Below are 17,286 nucleotides of genomic sequence, written 5' to 3'. Positions count from 1 at the left end.
CAATGTATGAGCTTTTTTACAGCTTTTTTTCAAGCCTGAAGCCAGTTTCCTAAAAATGTGAATAATAAGAGTTATTGCTTGAATTGATAATCCCTCCACAAGTCACATTGTTCTTGTTTATTCAAATGTTTTCACTCTCGCTGTGTCCTGGTGTGCAGAGCAGTCATCCGTCGTTTTCCAATTATTCAGATATCTATATTTTCTTTCCAACAGCCTCAGTCTTATTTTTTTCTATTTTGCATTTCTTTGATATTTTTTTCTTCTTCTGCTTGTCCCTTTGTCCTCCCTCATCTTTATCTTCCTGCCATTTACCTTACCTCATTCGCTTTTCATCCTCTGTTGTCTGGTTGCCATGGTGAAGCGGTTGCCCCACGTGTGTGTGTGTGTGTGTGTGTGTGTGTGTGTGTGTGTGTGTGTGTGTGTGTGTGTGTGTGTGTGTGTGTGTGTGTGTGTGTGTGTGTGTGTGTGTGTGTGTGTGTGTGTGTTAAGGGAGGTCATGGGCGCCCAATCAATTGTCTGTGTCTGTGACTACGCTGGTTGAGCAGATGCTACCATCCAATCAAATGTCTCATTCAGTCAGGTAAAATTGGTGATTTGTAATCAACATTGCAGACTTTACACACACATACACACATTTTGGACAAAAATGGGCCTTTTCTCCACCTCATCAGGATGCCAGTTGGTGTGTGTGTGTGTGTGTGTGTGTGTGTGTGTGTGTGTGTGTGTGTGTGTGTGTGTGTGTGTGTGTGTGTGTGTGTGTGTGTTCTCACAAATACAGTGTGCTTATGTGTTAATAAGTGTACATGGTGTAAATGCCTGCTGGCTGTGTGAAAGAAGGCTGTCGGGGTGCTGATATGTAGAATGATCCGTCCTCCAGTTTCCTGTAATCCCGCTCACATGAGAGGCTGCCAGCGCAGCAGCCAGCCTACAGAAAGCAGACTGAGTCTTGGAAAGGCACTTGACATTTCACTGGCATTTCACAGAGAGGACCCCGGAGGCTCTAACTGGGCTCCTCATTAATTCCCCCTCTCTCCTTTTCCAAACACACGTTAGCTAAGGCCCAGGGAGGGTTTGCTGAAACTTTGTCAGCACTGGGACCCAATTGAGATATGTCGTCAAAGAGGGAGAGGAGCTAATGAAAACAGACTGCTACTCATGTAAGGACTCGAGAGACATTGGTCTTCTGGTGATTTTGGTGAGAGTGGAGCATTTCTATGTAATGCAGCTGGAAGGGTGAGCAGGTACATGAAGATAAAACAAACGATACGTGCATTCACATACATTTCAACGATTTGTCAGCCTAATATCTGAAGATTTAAATACACAGGGAGTGACTTACAAAACAAATACTGACGTTCACTCTATCCTTCAGTTCCTGTTTCCAAAAGTTGTATCTCCACCTGAGACCCGCAAGGAAAATTATTATTATTTTTTTTTTTTTATTTAAACCTGTGAAACCTGAACCTAGTTTTCTTAAAAAAAAAACATGGGAAAAAGGCAATCAGCAAAGACGATATGACCTAAAAATAGAAAAAAAGGAAAGAAGTAAAAGAAAATGATGTGAATTTTTTTTAAAAGAAAAAGTAAGTAAGATACAAACAGACAATGCAAACAAGACTTAGGAAATCTGCTTATCATTAGCTTATCATCATCATCAAACATTATCATTTTGTAGAATAATTTTAACATGTAATTATAATAATTACAGATATAGTTTTTCCCCAGCTTTTCCTTTTTTCCCTGCACATTTTTCCACAGCTTTTTCTCTAAATCTGCTAATTTCTTGCAATTTGTGGAACATTTCTTACTAAATTGCTTCTTGTTTTTTTCCCATTTTTTGAAAGAAATAGCACAAATTCCCTCAGGCTTCAAAGGTTTAAATATTTTTGAAAGGCATCTAAAAGCAGCACAAGTAAAGTGATGTCAATTCAAGTGTCAAAGGGTTAATTAATTGGGATATAAGAAACATATTGAAAAGAATTTTTTAGCAAGGATGCCATTGATTTATGTTTTATAACATGTTCGTTGTAGTGGACAGGGATCAGAATACCTGTTTGCAATACAGGTAATCTACATCGTATGCTTTCTTGATTACTTTGAACAGAGTCTTTGTGCTGCACTCATTGCTCTGTTTCCTGAAGGATAGAAAACGGTTGAAAATGAGACGGATCAAGTCCCTTTGTCTCCCACAAAGGACAGAGGTTAAAATGTGTATTTTCAAAGGCTTAAATTAACTGACACTTTTAAAAAACTTGATATAATATAGTGAAGACTCAATACAACAACAACAAATAAAAAAAACATCTTTATTAAGAAGAGAAACAATATATCTTTATAAATTCGATAACTTGCTGCAATTGTTCCCATTTTGAAGAAGAAGGTACGCTCTGTAGGTCACGCCTCTTTGTGTATTACATCATTAGAAAGCCCAGGATGTGCTTTACACAGTACGCCAGGACCCAGATCGACTGTACGTGTGGTGTTTGAAATAAAGGCCTCAGTGTCGTGCCGTGTATATAACTAGATCCCAAAGCCTGGCAGGTAACGTTAATAAAACAGATGCAATCTTTACATTACACTTCATTTTTGACTTTTCCACTAATGAATATTGCAGAAACAGAAGAGTAATCGATGGTCTGTTACTCATGCAGTGACCATGTTTTCTGATGTCGCAGACTTATTCTGCCTCAGTACACAGCTGCCATCCTATGGAAAACTAAGTGCACTGCATGCCATTTGGCCTTCTGCCCAATGCCATCGAAACTCAGTGGCAAAATATTGGGCTCACAATATATTCATACACATACTGAACAAAGCGTAATTGTATTTTTGTCTGATTTTTTACATTGGATCAGTTGTAAAGAAAATTAATGTAGGAGCTCCGTGATGAAAGTAATATGCCAGTAATATGATACATACAGACACCTGCACGCATGTTTAATCTCTTTACAGATGAACAAGGTGACACACACACACACACACACACACACACACACACACACACACACACACACACACACACACTTGCACAGAGGAAGAAAGTTTTCACTAATCATAATTTTCATGATCATTAACCCCGTAAAACATTGGGTGAAGGCAATTAGCCAAGTAACCTAAAATAACCTAAAAAGTAGCAGATTTTTAAAAAAAAACAAAAAAAACTAAAAGAAACAAAGAAATTACCTGCAAAAAAGAGCTTAACATGTAAATAAATAAGATATGTAATGTATAATTACAGTTATTTAGTTTACTGGGCAAGTATCTAATCATTTTCTCACTCTCTTTTTTTCATTTATTTTCAGTTCATCGTCTGGTCAGCTTTTCCTGATTTCTTGGAATCTGCGGGATATCTCTTTCCCTGTTGCTTGATGCCCTCTTAGCCACATTTTCTTTTTTTAAATTGTATGTTTATTTGGAATGAACAAACAAGTACAGCATTACATTGTTTAGAAAAAACTGAAGCAAGTGGCATTCCAGTTTTTTTGTTTTAGACCAGAATAAAAAGAGACATCCATCGTCCAGGCATCAAAGTTCAGAGAAGGATAAACTCAAATTGTGGATCAGGTGTCAGTCCCCTCCAGAGTCCACTCTCCTCATATTAATGTGATGCGGTGACATAAATAAGTGCACTGAGGTAGCACAGGTGGAGACAGTTTTCACTTAAAGCTTGGATTTACTAAAAGCCCAGGACAGATAGAGTCCATAGATAAGCACAGGTTCGCTTGTAGAAGGTTCTGGCATGGTTTAAAGCGAGCAAGAACAGTTAGTATAACATGTTAATATAACATAACAATGTACAAAAAACGTGGGGGGGTATTCCTGCCTCCGCTGCCACATAATTAGTCGACAATAGCCAGTCACAAAAATAAAATAGGTAAGTTACAGAGCAATATTACCAGTGGGGTCCTCTTAGCCACATTTTCAACAGAAATCAAACCAATTTGCTAAGGTTTCAAAGGTTTAAATGCTTGTGGAAGGTGTCTGAACATAGCACAAGAAAACTAATGCCAGTCCAGGTTTCAGAGGGTTAAAGTTCATGATTTTAGTAGTTTAACAGACATGCAAGTCCCAAAGCACCATCCAATGCGACACTACATGAGGCTAAAATTGGCTAAAGCAGATCACATTTGAAGAGCTTCAATTTCCAGCAAAACCCTTTCTAGATAAATAAAGGTGGAAACATCACCTGGGGTGCAATTTATGTGTTTTCTTGTCTTATTAAGGCTACCATGGCCTTTACTGTGAAGAGGAGTACAATGAGTGTCTGTCCGCCCCCTGCCAAAATTACGCCACCTGCAGGGACCTCATCAATGCCTATGAGTGTGTCTGCACACCACAGTTTGAAGGTAAGTATGTACACATGTATGAGTGAGTGAGGGATTATTTTCAGATGCAGGCGCACATATGTAAATTTGCTTTACTTCTATATAGACTATCACGTGTTATGGTTTTATAGGACATGTTCTCTCTGTGTGTGTGTGTGTGTGTGTGTGTGTGTGTGTGTGTGTGTGTGTGTGTGTGTGTGTGTGTGTGTGTGTGTGTGTGTGTGTGTGTGTGTGTGTGTGTGTGTGTGTGTGTGTGTGTGTGCAGGCAGACACTGTGAAATCTACAAGGATCCGTGTCTGAAAATTCACTGCCAGAATGGAGGCCACTGCGAGAGTTCAGGGCTGAACGTTTCCTGTGTCTGCCCCCCTGGATACCTGGGTGAGCACTGGTCCCATAATCAGACTGAACACTAACAGACTAACTGCCTGTTAGTATGACTCACATGATATGGTTAGAAAAGCTGGACGCTATGGTAAATGATGCTTGTAATAGATTGAATTTCAAAAAAAAAAAAAAAACTGCATTCATGCTGAAAGGGACACTTCACCCCTGAATTACATAACCTGTAGTGCTTTTATCGATCTCGATTGTTTCGGTGTGAGTAGCCAAGTGTTGGAGGTATCAGTTGTAGAGATGTCTGTCTCCTCTGGAATTATAGAACTAGATGGCATTCGGCTTGTGGTGCTCAAGCGCTTAAAAAATACATTTGAAAAACTAAACAGCAGTGTCTCTTCCCAGAAATCATGACCCTGTTACTCAAGACAACCCACAGACCTTATTGTGAGCAGTTTAACGTAGGAACTATTTTCTACACTACACCTACCAACCGTATCACTGCGCAGAAGGTGGTGTTCATCTACTGCTAGCTCACCAAGCACCACTGAGCGAGCTCACGTTACAGCTCAGCCGAGGACGACGCCTTTAATGTTTACATCTCGTGCAATCACTTGCAGGTGCCTCTCATCCACGAGTAGATGCACGCTTCCTTCTGTGCTGTGATATGGTTGGTGGGTGGAGTTTGGTAACAATCGGGCAATGATTTCTGGAAAGAGGCATTGCTGTTCAGATTTTCAAATTGATTTTTTTGTTGACGCCACAAGCCAAATGCCAACTAGTTCCATTATACTGGAGAGAGGATTGATATCTCCAGCTCACACCAAAACAATCTATATTGTTTATTGTATATTGTTGATCTACAACCTATAGTTTCATTTTGAAGTGTCCCTTTAACATAGAATAACATGAGTTGTCCATCCTTTACAGTTTGTGATAAACTGTAACACGTTACATCTCTGCACTTTGCTGTTAAACCCTAAAGTGTTCGAAAACAATTTCATCAGGAGTCACAATACCGGCCTCAGTTTCTGCTCTCCAGCTTTGCTGCTCTGCTTGTTATTGAACGCAACCTTACCTGTCCACTTAGGGGAGAAGTGTGAGGTCGATATCAACGAGTGCGAGAGCAACCCCTGTCACCATGGAGGCACCTGCATTGACCAGTCAAACGGCTTCACCTGTCACTGTCAACCTGGGTGGGTGGGGCCCGGCTGTGAGATCCGTAAGTCAGCATGTCGGAGAACTTCTGCTCAGCTATTAATCTAAAGTCTGACATGCGGAAAGCCACATGGCTCTGTGTGTGTGTGTGTGTGTGTGTGTGTGTGTGTGTGTGTGTGTGTGTGTGTGTGTGTGTGTGTGTGTGTGTGTCTCAGACCTGCAGTGGAAGCCAGCACACACTGAGGACACGCTGACCAACATGCCCCGCCACTCCCTCTACATCATCATCGGAGCGCTGTGTGTGGCCTTCGTCCTCATGCTCATCATTCTCATCGTGGGCATCTGCCGCATCAGCCGCATTGAGTACCAGGGCTCGTCACGCCACGCCTACCAGGAGTTCTACAACTGCCGCAGTATTGACAGCGAGTTCAGCAATGCCATCGCCTCCATCCGCCACGCCAGGTCAGTGCCAGGGTTTGTTGTATATTGATTGAAGTCTTAACCCTTTGAAACCTGAGTAGTTTGGCTTGATTTCTTTCAAAAACATGAGAAGAAGGCAATGAGCAACAGAAGAAGAAATGACCCAAAAAATTAGCAAGGACTTAGCGAAAAAAAAAGTACAAGAAAATTACCTGAAAAATAAAAATTAAAAAAAAAATTAAAAAACAAAAACAAGCAGAAAAAAAGACAAACAAAATTTGGAAGTAAAAAAATGCCTTAAAATTATAATAATTCTCTAACATAATGTAAATTAGATTAGATTTTTTTTTAAAAAATAATAATTTTTTAAAATATACTTATTTTTTGCAATTTGTGGAACATTTCTTACCAAGTTGCTCATTGCCTTTATTTTCCGTGTTTTTGAAAGAAATCGCACCAGTTTGTTCAAGTGTAAATGTTTAGATGCTTGTGAAAGGCAATGTGTTGTGGTAGCTTAATGTCCCTAACAGCTTTATGTAAGTTTTTATGTGGTGGTGCACTTTTTAGGGATAATTCTACCAATTTTACCAATAAGTGTCAGTTATTACTCACAATTTTAACTTAAGATCCCCTGAATCCCTTTTTTCCGGAGCTTGTGGTCCATGTCATACAGTCGAAAACTCAGAAATAGGCGAGTGAGTCAACTGCTGTTTCCATACTCAGTTTAGAAGTCATGGAGAGTACGACTCAGTCTCTGAAAAAAGATCTGTTACTCTGGAGGAGCTTTCTCTGCGGGTTATATTCTCAGTTCTGGCTGGAAGACTTATTTACAAACTGTGGATGTTTAAAACACAGGGGCACTTAAAGGTCCCGTGTGTAGAATTTAGGGCCATCTATTGGCAGAAACTGAATATAATATTCATAACTATGTTTTCATTGGTTATGATCATCTGAAAATAAGAATCGTTGTCATTTTGTTACCTCAGAATGAGCCGTTTATGTCGGCGTACAGAGCAGGTCCTCTTTCACAGAATCTGCCATGTTGTTCTACGGTGGTCCAGAATGGACAAACCAAACGCTGGCTCTGGATCGAGCCATTTGTGCTTTCACGTTGGCAACCGTAGCTCCGCTACACACTTTGCACATCGGAGAAGTTTCAGTTACGCAACCTGACCGCTAGATGCCAACACTAGACCTTTAATAGGCAGGGAGGGTCTAACAAAAACACAATATTGAGTTGCATTACTGGATCCAGTGGTTTTAAGCTCAAACCGAGTATATCTCAGGCCCCTTAACTTTACAGAGTGTAACATTAAGCACTAAAATGCCCTTTTAATAAAAGATCATGTTTGTTTGCCACTGTGGATAAAAGGGTGGTGCAAAGTATTTCCCACAACATTGTGAACAAATCTGCACCTCCCTATCTGAATATCTTAACCTGGTAATAAAAAAACAGCCACTCCAGCACCTGGAGGGGCTGTCTAACAAATTTAATTACTATGACATCTGAAATATGTTTTTGGCGGAAAACTTTTTCATACACAGCCACATGTTAGTGGAACAAGCAGCTGATATCACTTAAACTAAACCCAGCTGAGGGAGATTTTAAATCAGATCTCAAGAAACAGTTGCAGCTATATAAATGTCTTATTGTCTGTTTGTGTTTTTTAAGTTTAATGTCATTCATGCTTTACACGTTGGTATTCAATCTGCCATCTTGTACTGCGATAGAAGATGAAAAAAAAAAAAACAAACAATGGTGAAAAAAAGGCTTTTTGTGTATTCTTATCTTGCATTTTAAATACCTAATATGGAGTTTGCCATTGTGATCATCGTGTCATGTATTTTTTTTTTAATTTTGTCAAATAAATCCATCTATCCATCTACCCTATCACTATACCTGTACCAACAAAAGAGGGACTACATTGCCAAAATGTATTTAATGATGCAGTACTGACGCACTGTTTGTGTTTCTGATTTCGTACCAGATTTGGCAAGAAGTCCAGGCCTGCCATGTACGATGCTACTCCCATCGCCTATGAAGACTACAGTCCTGACGACAAGCCCTTGGTTACCCTCATCAAGACGAAGGATTTGTAAAACACAACCATCGCAACACGTCACGAGCTGTACACACATGTACACATCTGCATACACACACATACAGTATATACATATATATACAGAAAGTCAGCATAAATCTTGAAGTATTTCTTAAGAAAAAAAAATAACAGCAAAATAAAATTGAATGTAAAGTGAAGAAAAAAAAAACATACTCTGTAGTTTCAAAAGAACAAATCTGGAATTTGATACATCTATTTTCCTGTCAAAGTCCACGATAAGGCTTTATTGTAGCATAAGAGCATTCATTGCATTAAGTTATTGATGATGAGCGACACCACCAGTAACCTCTGCTGTACAAGAGCAATGACTTTAGTCTGCACCAGACTGTCTGTCTGTCGGCAGGGCCAGAAACCCACGAGCCTAAATTTGTAAACTCAGCAGACAGTGCTGACAGCAGTCCTTACAGGTGTGGTAGAAATAGGTGCACTCCTCTTTGTGCATACACTGTATCTTTTTCTATATCTAAAAGACAAAATCTGCAGTAGGTTGCCTTACTTCGTGCATGGTTAGATTAGATGTTCTCTCTGCGTTATTTTAAAACCCTTTGTACTTGGTTTCTTTTCATTGCAGTTGTATTTCTCGCTGTCAAGATTGTGCCAAATATTTTCTTTGGGTAATTTGTGGTTAGTAGATGAAATACACACACGTATAAAATACTAGTCACAGAATTTTTCATTTTTAAAATACATATTGTCCTGTTATTTACATGCAAGTTTCTCAATGGTGTATGAATAGAAAAGAAAGTGGGTTTACTGGAATTCTGTGACCCTACCATCCTACTGTATGTATTTCAGTGATATTTAGGAGAATAGGTAGGTATATTGCTCAGTGGACAGAAAAATAGTTGGTTTTACTCAGTGTACCTGTTTATGCCAGTGTACAAATTCACCTCTAGTATAGACAGTGTTGAATAGTTTCTGGGTGAGAGTTTTCTTTGCCGGCTTCAGGGTGGAGACGAGGGAGGACGGGGAGACTGAGAGGAACGATATCTACTCCAGAATATATGTGCTTCTGTGTCCTGCCAATGGAAAACTGTCCGTGCAGCTGTGTTGTTCCTCTCAAGGTCAAGCAGTGTTTTAGGCTCAGCTAATCCTCACATTATTTTTCTCTCATTTGAAACACAGCAACCACATGATTACTATTATCTCTGTTGAATGATGTAAACAATAAAGATTCAAGTGAACATAATCTACAGTGCTCGCCTGCTGTCTCATGTGAATTCTGCCTAAAAGTACGTTATTGTTCCCTGCAGTGACGACTGTAAATAGTGGTAACTGGGTTTTTTTGTACATGACCAAAAATGTTTTTTTCACTTATGCATGCTGAATCATCACTACTCAATCAATAACAATTGCAAGCAAGATTGTTTTGAACAAGGGGGTTTGCAGCAGTAACTATCAGAAAAAGGAAAAAAAAGCATGATGACGCAAAGCATGTTTGAACATATTAAGGCTTATCAAGTCTAAATTATCCTATCAACTTTTCTAATAGGTCTGCGTGAGCATTCATTAATATGTTTTATTGCAAGGTGGCTACTCTGCAGTGGGCTATAGATGATACTTTTGTACTTAAACTTCACGCCTCTGTTGGTGAAAGCAAACAAATCTGTCAAGACACTAAAATTCTCTGTTTTTCTCCGAGACTTTTACTTTTTTAGATTTGGAGTCCATAGTTAGTATGGCTACACTCAAGACTAGCCACCAGTTATTGAAGTTCAGAAAAAGGAGAAGGCACCAGGCTGTAGATGTAGGAATCACATTTTAGTTGACGAAATGTTACAAAAAAAAATTTAAAGTCCTTTTAGGTGTACAACAATAATAACTGAAAAATCAAAATGTAAAAAACAAAAAAAGTAGCCATTATTCATTTCCGTTTAATTTTTTGTCAAAGCCACAGGAAGACACAGGAGAGGGTCTTCAGATCTGCATACAGCTCCAAAGATAAGTCAAGGTCAACAAAACATCTAATTCTATAGGAATGTTGTTTGTTTGTTTGTTTTTTAATGCATGCATCATACCATGTAGTATTAGTACTTTTACTTATGTAAAGGATCTGAATACTTTGTCCACCACTGATCTTTCTGCAGTGTCCCAAGGTCATACCCACCAGACTGCAGCGTCTGCCGTGGGAAAGTCCTTTTATGGAGTGTTTGTAATGAGAACAACCTCAGTGACCTCAGGCTTTATCCAGATGTTCCCCATGTAAACATCTCTAAATACAGCCTCAGACTGCGGAGTCATGTTGCTCTACATATATCATGTGTGCACACAAACACACACACATATATCGCAGGAGTACCAGATGTTATTGATGGCTCTCACCTTTGCTTATGGTCTGCTTTGGAGTCTGTGTGTGTGACCTTTGCCCTCTGTTTGCCCTGGAGGCTCAGAGTATTCCCTGTCTGGCTCGACACAGCTCTCAAAACACATAGTCTCTTTCAAGGCTTCTCACTGGGCTTAAACCAACTGTGTAGTTTCATTACAAATTAGTATCGCTTTTCAGAAAATACACAGAATTACTACCCAATAGTTAAAATTTGTAGCCTACAATATTTTGGAAGCAGTTAAACTAATTCATTCAGCAATTTCCACAAAATAATGAATGACGCTTAAGTGAATTCCCAGACTGCACTTTTAGAAAAGCAAGGTCATACAAAGCAGTCTCAGTTCAAAACAGTCAGGCCGACTTAATGTTTTTGGTACAGCTTGTTTTTAAAAGCTTAAGAACAGAAAGTGTGGGCATGACTGTGGCAGCTCACCAAAACTTTGTCCTTAGCTGCCTTTGTGAAACTTGGGAATATGGAAATGGAATATTTAAACTAACCGCGCTGTTGTTGCCCCTAACCACAGAAAAAATGCCATGCCATTTATGTTTGGTTTTTATATGATCATTTCCATTTTAACTGCATTCCTGTTCTGACAGCTACTCTGGTTTGGATGACTCATCTTCCGAGGCCTTGAAATCCTCTTTATAATGGTCCTAAATATCATTACAGTGTATTTTGTGGTCCAGCTGAAAAAAAATCATTCATTTTTAATGCTGAACTTAAATTAAATGAATATGGGTGCTTATGTATGTTTTTAATCAAATGTGAGTGAGAGATTTAGCTACTCAGTTGTTACATCAACTAATTTACTGCCAGTGTCTCAAGAGGAGACAGTCCTTTTCTTAAAAGTATACAGTGCAGGATTTTCTAAAACAAACAAACAAGAAAACAATATATAGACTTTTTACAAAAGCAACTCTGTCCTCTGCCAGTATTTTCTTATTTTCTTCTAATTTTGGGTTTGGGATGTTTCTGTGCACAGTGCGCAGCTGAAGGGACTTTACAAAAAGGTAGCAACCAGGTGCCAGATTATGAGCAGCACCATAGGTGTAGATTTCAGGTGAGACACAGGGGACAGTCCCCCTCAATATTTAGAACACATGCATTTATCATCCCCAATAAAAAACCCCATTAAAATAGACTTTTATTTTGAAAAGATTAAGGACATTTACACCTTAAATTGATGCAGAAAGGCACACATTTGTGCATGAAAATTAAACAGAATGCAGAAAATTCAATGTTTGATGCTCACAAATTTCCAGTACAGGACTCCCAAATCCCTGGTTTCACAGGTGTATGCCCAATGTTGTAAAAAAAAAAACAAAAAAACCCTACACACCAAGACAGCCACAGAACCAAAACAAACAAAAATTCAAATATAGCAAGGTAAAACCCCAAGCGGACAAAGCTAATTCCAAAATGAGAATGATCTGTGGTTGGCTTTTGCTTTCACTTTTGCAGGTGATGTTACTGTTTACAAACAATAACCGACAATTTCAACCTTTTAAGTGATAAATATGACAAAATAAACATTACAGATTGGCCTACAGGCCTTTCTCAGTTTACAGCCTCTAAATCTGGTGGCCTGCTAACCATTTTCTAATATGCATAAAATCCATCAAAATAGAGCTTTTTTAATATAAAAAAATATGTCCTCGAATTCTAGTAACCCTCCTGCATACACCCGACTGTGCTGCTGGGACTGGATTCTCCTCTTAGCAAAGATGAGTGACGACAGCAAATGTTTAAAGGCTGAAAAGAGGATTCATTTATTTTACCCAGTGTTAGGAAGGTAACTTTTGAAATGTAATAGATTACAGATTACTGGTAACCCTGTTCAAATATAATAAGTACTGTAACTATTGTAGTTAATTCTTTAAATTAATGTTACTTACCAAATTAGATTATTTTTAATTACTTTTCAAACAAATGTTTTCCATCGAGCAATAAAGCTGAAAAATCTCAGCAAAGGGGTCAAGACATAAGAAGATATTCCTGTATGACAAAACAAATTAAAGCAACAGACTGAATGTTAAATTCAACATATTAACTTTAAACTGAAAAGAATATAGCTGGAAAAAAAACTTTGCAAATGGGCTTGATTTCTTTGAAAAACGTGGGAAAAAGTTTCAAGTCATGAGTCATAAGAAAATTACCTAAACTTTTCATCATCAAAAGTATTTGTCATTTATTTTATGAATGCCTTTGCGTTAAATTATTTTGGATGGAAACAGAACATTTCTTTAAAACACTGACTAGTGCAAGGGTTCAACTAGAAAAAAGACATATAATATTTTTGTATGATAAAAATGGACAGTCAGAATTTTAAAAAATTGGATTTATTATGGAAAATATTACATTAATAAATGTAAGTGGAATCAAAAGAAACCCAAAATACAAGAGTTCAAAATAAAAAAATGTAACATTTTATACAAACACTAGATGGACAGAAAAAAGCGAAGCTGATATCAAATATTTAAAAAAATAAATAAATAAAAAATATTTGTGTTGAATACTTTGGACAGTACCCCTATGTATACATGTAAATAGTTGTAAATAGTTTTTTTCACTTCTTTATTTTTCTTATATCTTATTTCCTGTTTGTCACATGACCAAATTTGTAAATATGCTTAAGTAATGTATGGAATAAATGGAAAAAAAAAAAAAAATACAAAACACCCCGCAACTTGTCGTTTCCCTGAAGCACCTGAACGCCTCAGAGCGCAGGTACCTCCACCTGCTGGCCGGTGTGATAACTACAGCCAGGCGGAGCGACACATCCTTCATCTCCGACCAGTCCAGAGTGAAGGAGGACAGAGAGGCAAGCCGTGAAAGCGAACAGATGTGAACCGGACTACGAAAAGAGAACAAGCTGTAGTTACAGACGGACCTTTCATTGCGCTAATATGTGGCAACCCGCGTCGGAGCGACTGCAGGTAAGACCCGGCTGTGCGCGAGACGCGTATTGTCGACAGTAAATAAACGGTTGAGCCGCGTGAACAGCCTCCGAAACCCGCCGTGTGTGTGCATGGCTCCAGCCTGCACAGACTTGCTCCGGTTTCTGAGCGGCCACAGATGTTTTGTGAGCACCGTGAATGTTGTTAGTCGTCTTAGACGCGTCGGGAGTCAGTTGTCGGTATCTAAAGACTCATTTTCTTTGCAAAGCTCTCTGTCTCAGTGATACGTTTAAACGCACAGATTCACGTTACGCAAGCCGCCGGGGGTACAGTGCAACAATGTGTACCTCCGCTGTATTCCTGGGCTAATGTGGAGATTTTCCCTAAAATATCCCACACAAGCATGCCACTGTTGTGTTGAAAGGTTTATTTTTGGCCCACAGGCCTGATTCTGTACCTTCACAGTAACATATGAGTGCAGCTGCAGGCCTCCTCCTCCTGTTGTCACTCAATTTTTCCTTCACATCAGGATGCTTAATCTACAGTTTTCCTCTTTATTCCCGTGTGAAATCGTTAAAAAAAAGAGAGCAGGCTGTGGTCCGTAACCTGCCGCCTGTGACCTGTTAAGAAATGGTGAAAAACATCGTTCATGACACGTAGTTTGATATCCAGGGGCAAGCCGTGCACCGAGCCTGGCTTCATGTCTCCTGCAGACGTAATGCTCTCCAGATGTCGGCCTGCGGACTGCTGCCTGCCAAGTGAACTTGCACAATCGCTTCTTCTGCCCAGCCGTCAAGAAGATGAAATCACGATTTATTTAAACCGAGAGTTCCGGTGTTCAGATGTGGCGTTAGAGGCCGCTGTAAATGGCCCTGTAAACACACATTTGCATGACCCCCGACTTTTCAGTTCCTCCAAACATTCAATAATGCAGGGGCGTCCAAACCTTTTTTTGAATGGGGGCCAGATTAGATAATGTGAAAATACTTTGGGACCAGCTGCTTCGTGCATCATGTGGGTTATTTGGGGGGGAAAAAAAACATACAAATGAGACAAACACAACTTTTTCTTCTTTCAGTGAAAAGGAATTTGCTGTCGGCTTCACACATCTTTTCTGTAGGGTTCATAGGGAACCCCAATGTGTCCCAAAACCTGGAAATGAATTAGCATTGCTGCACCTCCAGTCCCCTCGTCTCAAAGTCAGATATTTAAAAATAGTATTTTGGTCAAAAGCTGCAAATAAGGTCTGTAGTTAACACAAGCTCAATAGACTTTACTCTGCAACATAAAATACATCAGTATATACTTAACTTTGAAGCTTTTTTGTGTCTTAAAAAAGGCAGTTGCTAACAAGTGACTAAATCAGACTACAAAATGTCAAAGCCTCATTGCAGTGGCAACCGTAGTTCAACGCATAGTTTGGTCTAGCCTATTAATAGCTTTTAACTTCTGGTGATTATATTTTGACCTCAAAAATCCTGAAAGTGTTGTTCATTTGCTGAACAAAACCTGAAAGTGTCATAAACGTTTGTTTACCACTAGGGATACAACAATGCATCATGAGGCAATTAAAAATCGCTAAAAAATATTTGAGATTCAAATCGGTGAGATGAAAAATGAACCGCGACACTCTTTTTGAACAGCAGAGGGTGTAATCTACTTTTGACTTTGCTTGCTTGACGTGCCACGTCGCTACGTGTTCAACATCCTACATCATGTTCGAGACTAGAGACAGCTCGCCAACGTAAATAAGACGAAGCAAAGGCTTTGCAACAGGCGATATTGAAATAGAAGATGCACCATTGAGTTTCAAATAGGAAGCATGGCAGCGTTTTTTCTTTTAGTCAGACAGTAATAAAGGCAAGAAGATAACAGAAAAACAGTCTGCAAATATTGCAAGAGTACTTTGCTGTGGCAGTCTCTGCTACCAAGGAGGAAATGTCTGCTGTCGGGTTCCTGTTTATCTGTTGTGTGTTGTCTGATCATGAAAACACATTAATTCTGTCTTCATAGTTTCTACGTGGTACGTGTCTACAAACTGTGTGATAGTCCGGCCATCGTGAGGTGAACGGAAAAAATTCAAACTGATCTGGCTTTATTAACCAAAGTGTTGGGCCACATACAGTTTATTTTGAACAACAAGGGCCACAATTGGCCCCAGGGCTGGACTTGCCTGTAATTATGTAACTGGCCTGATTCCACCTATTGGATAATGGACAAACTTTTGGATAAACAGACAGTGCTTTTATTTTTAAGCTTAACAAGTGTCATCCAGTCACCGTATATCTCACATTTTCCATAGCTTCCATGTTGCTTGAGTATATTTGGGTAGTGCATGTGAGTTAGTGAGTCATCTCCGTCACTACACTTTTCCAGCTGTCCTACACTAAGAGACAGACAACCTTACGGACATTTATGTGGTTGTAAGGTTGAACTGATTTGTTGTGAAGTTATTTTCCTATCACAAGAGTTGATTATTTGGTCATAGTGTAATTTATTGGTTTAATTGGTTAGTTATTCACAGGTCCATCTCTAATCATGTGCTGACAGACAACATTTGTACTTGGGGCCCATGTGGGCAGTAAATGGGCTAAAAAATGGGACTGTACACTGGTTCCATAATGGCTGAATGCCAATTGCCCACATGGATGGGTTTAGTGTGCCCCAGAGAAGATGTCCATTTTGGGCTCATACCCCCTTCGTACCTAGGTAGTCGTAGCATAACGCATGTGGGGCCCACTTGGTTATGCTTGGTTACACCCACCAATGTGGGCAATTGGCATGGGGCCATAATGGAACCCATTGGCAATCCCATTTCTGGGTTTGGGTACTGAAACTCGGTTCCTATATCACCGCTGCTTACCGGACTGAATCATAATATAGATTTCTGCCTCATTTCGGTGCCACATTGAGAGAGCGAGCCAGCCTGTGTGTGTGCTGGTGACGGTGAGGCCGTAGTGGCCGGAGCAGAGAGTATGAAGTTAAGAAGCAGTGCAGTGTGTGAACAGTTTGGGCTCTTTATCAATGAATAAATGCCACAACTCATCAAGACCCGAACCAAGCTCCCGCGTCTTGATTTGACCTGCTGATTAAAGCGAAGGGGGTTAGCACAGAAGTTAGCAAGCTCAGTTAGCCTCCCAGGCCTCTTTAAGGTGGACTGTTAAGACCGTTATGGTGGACCAGCTGTTCTCGTCATAGTGACGGTCTCAGCCTCTCCTGAACAGATAATAGAGAAATGTCTGTCTTCTGAGTCTCTCTTGTGTTAGTGAGGCAATTACAGATCCCAAATCAAAACTGGTATTTAGTGTTAAATTGTGGTAGTTGGGTTCAGTTTTATTTATAAGGTGAATTTGTGAATAATGCTTTGTAGTTATCCATATTTATATATTCAAATATACTATAACAGTTTCAAGTTAGATTTCTCATTAGCAAAAAAAGTTGTTCTTTTGTGTCATCAGCTTTGTGCTTTATTTTTTTAAAAATTGGTTGAGGCACTGGTACCGTTTTAAAAGTATCATTTTGGTATCAGAAAAAAACCCACAATATCCAATCCTTATGAAGAGTATAGCATGTTTCTTCTGTCCATTTCACAGCTGTGAAAAACTGAACAAAATGCTTCACGTAATGGATGACTTTTGAGGTGAATTTGGATCAACAAACAGGGTCTTCTGTTTTTGGGGTAAACGCCAAACACTCATGAAT

General features: G+C 39.4%; 2 protein-coding genes across 2 annotated transcripts in view; both read left to right on the top strand.

Moving 5' to 3' along the window:
* dner (delta/notch-like EGF repeat containing) overlaps positions 1-9,549 on the top strand; it is a 74,446-nt gene extending 64,897 nt beyond the window's left edge. Inside the window, exons 10-14 of the mRNA XM_088078825.1 lie at positions 4,224-4,346; positions 4,591-4,704; positions 5,750-5,881; positions 6,033-6,279; positions 8,226-9,549. Of these exons, the coding sequence (XP_087934951.1) occupies positions 4,224-4,346; positions 4,591-4,704; positions 5,750-5,881; positions 6,033-6,279; positions 8,226-8,337 (728 nt within the window). The 3' untranslated portion in view covers positions 8,338-9,549. The remainder of the gene's footprint in view (positions 1-4,223; positions 4,347-4,590; positions 4,705-5,749; positions 5,882-6,032; positions 6,280-8,225) is intronic.
* Positions 9,550-13,451: 3,902 nt separating this feature from the next.
* The window catches only part of pid1 (phosphotyrosine interaction domain containing 1), a 39,323-nt gene continuing 35,488 nt past the window's right edge, over positions 13,452-17,286 (top strand). The window contains exon 1 of the mRNA XM_042487285.2: positions 13,452-13,623. Within this exon, the coding sequence (XP_042343219.1) occupies positions 13,594-13,623 (30 nt within the window). The 5' untranslated portion in view covers positions 13,452-13,593. The remainder of the gene's footprint in view (positions 13,624-17,286) is intronic.

This window comes from Plectropomus leopardus, chromosome 6 (assembly GCF_026936395.1).
Source record: "Plectropomus leopardus strain MGB_pleo_1.0 chromosome 6, ASM2693639v1, whole genome shotgun sequence".
Taxonomy (NCBI): domain Eukaryota; kingdom Metazoa; phylum Chordata; class Actinopteri; order Perciformes; family Serranidae; genus Plectropomus; species Plectropomus leopardus.
Note: the sequence above shows the minus strand (reverse complement) of the source record. Positions and strands in the feature narration are given on the sequence as shown.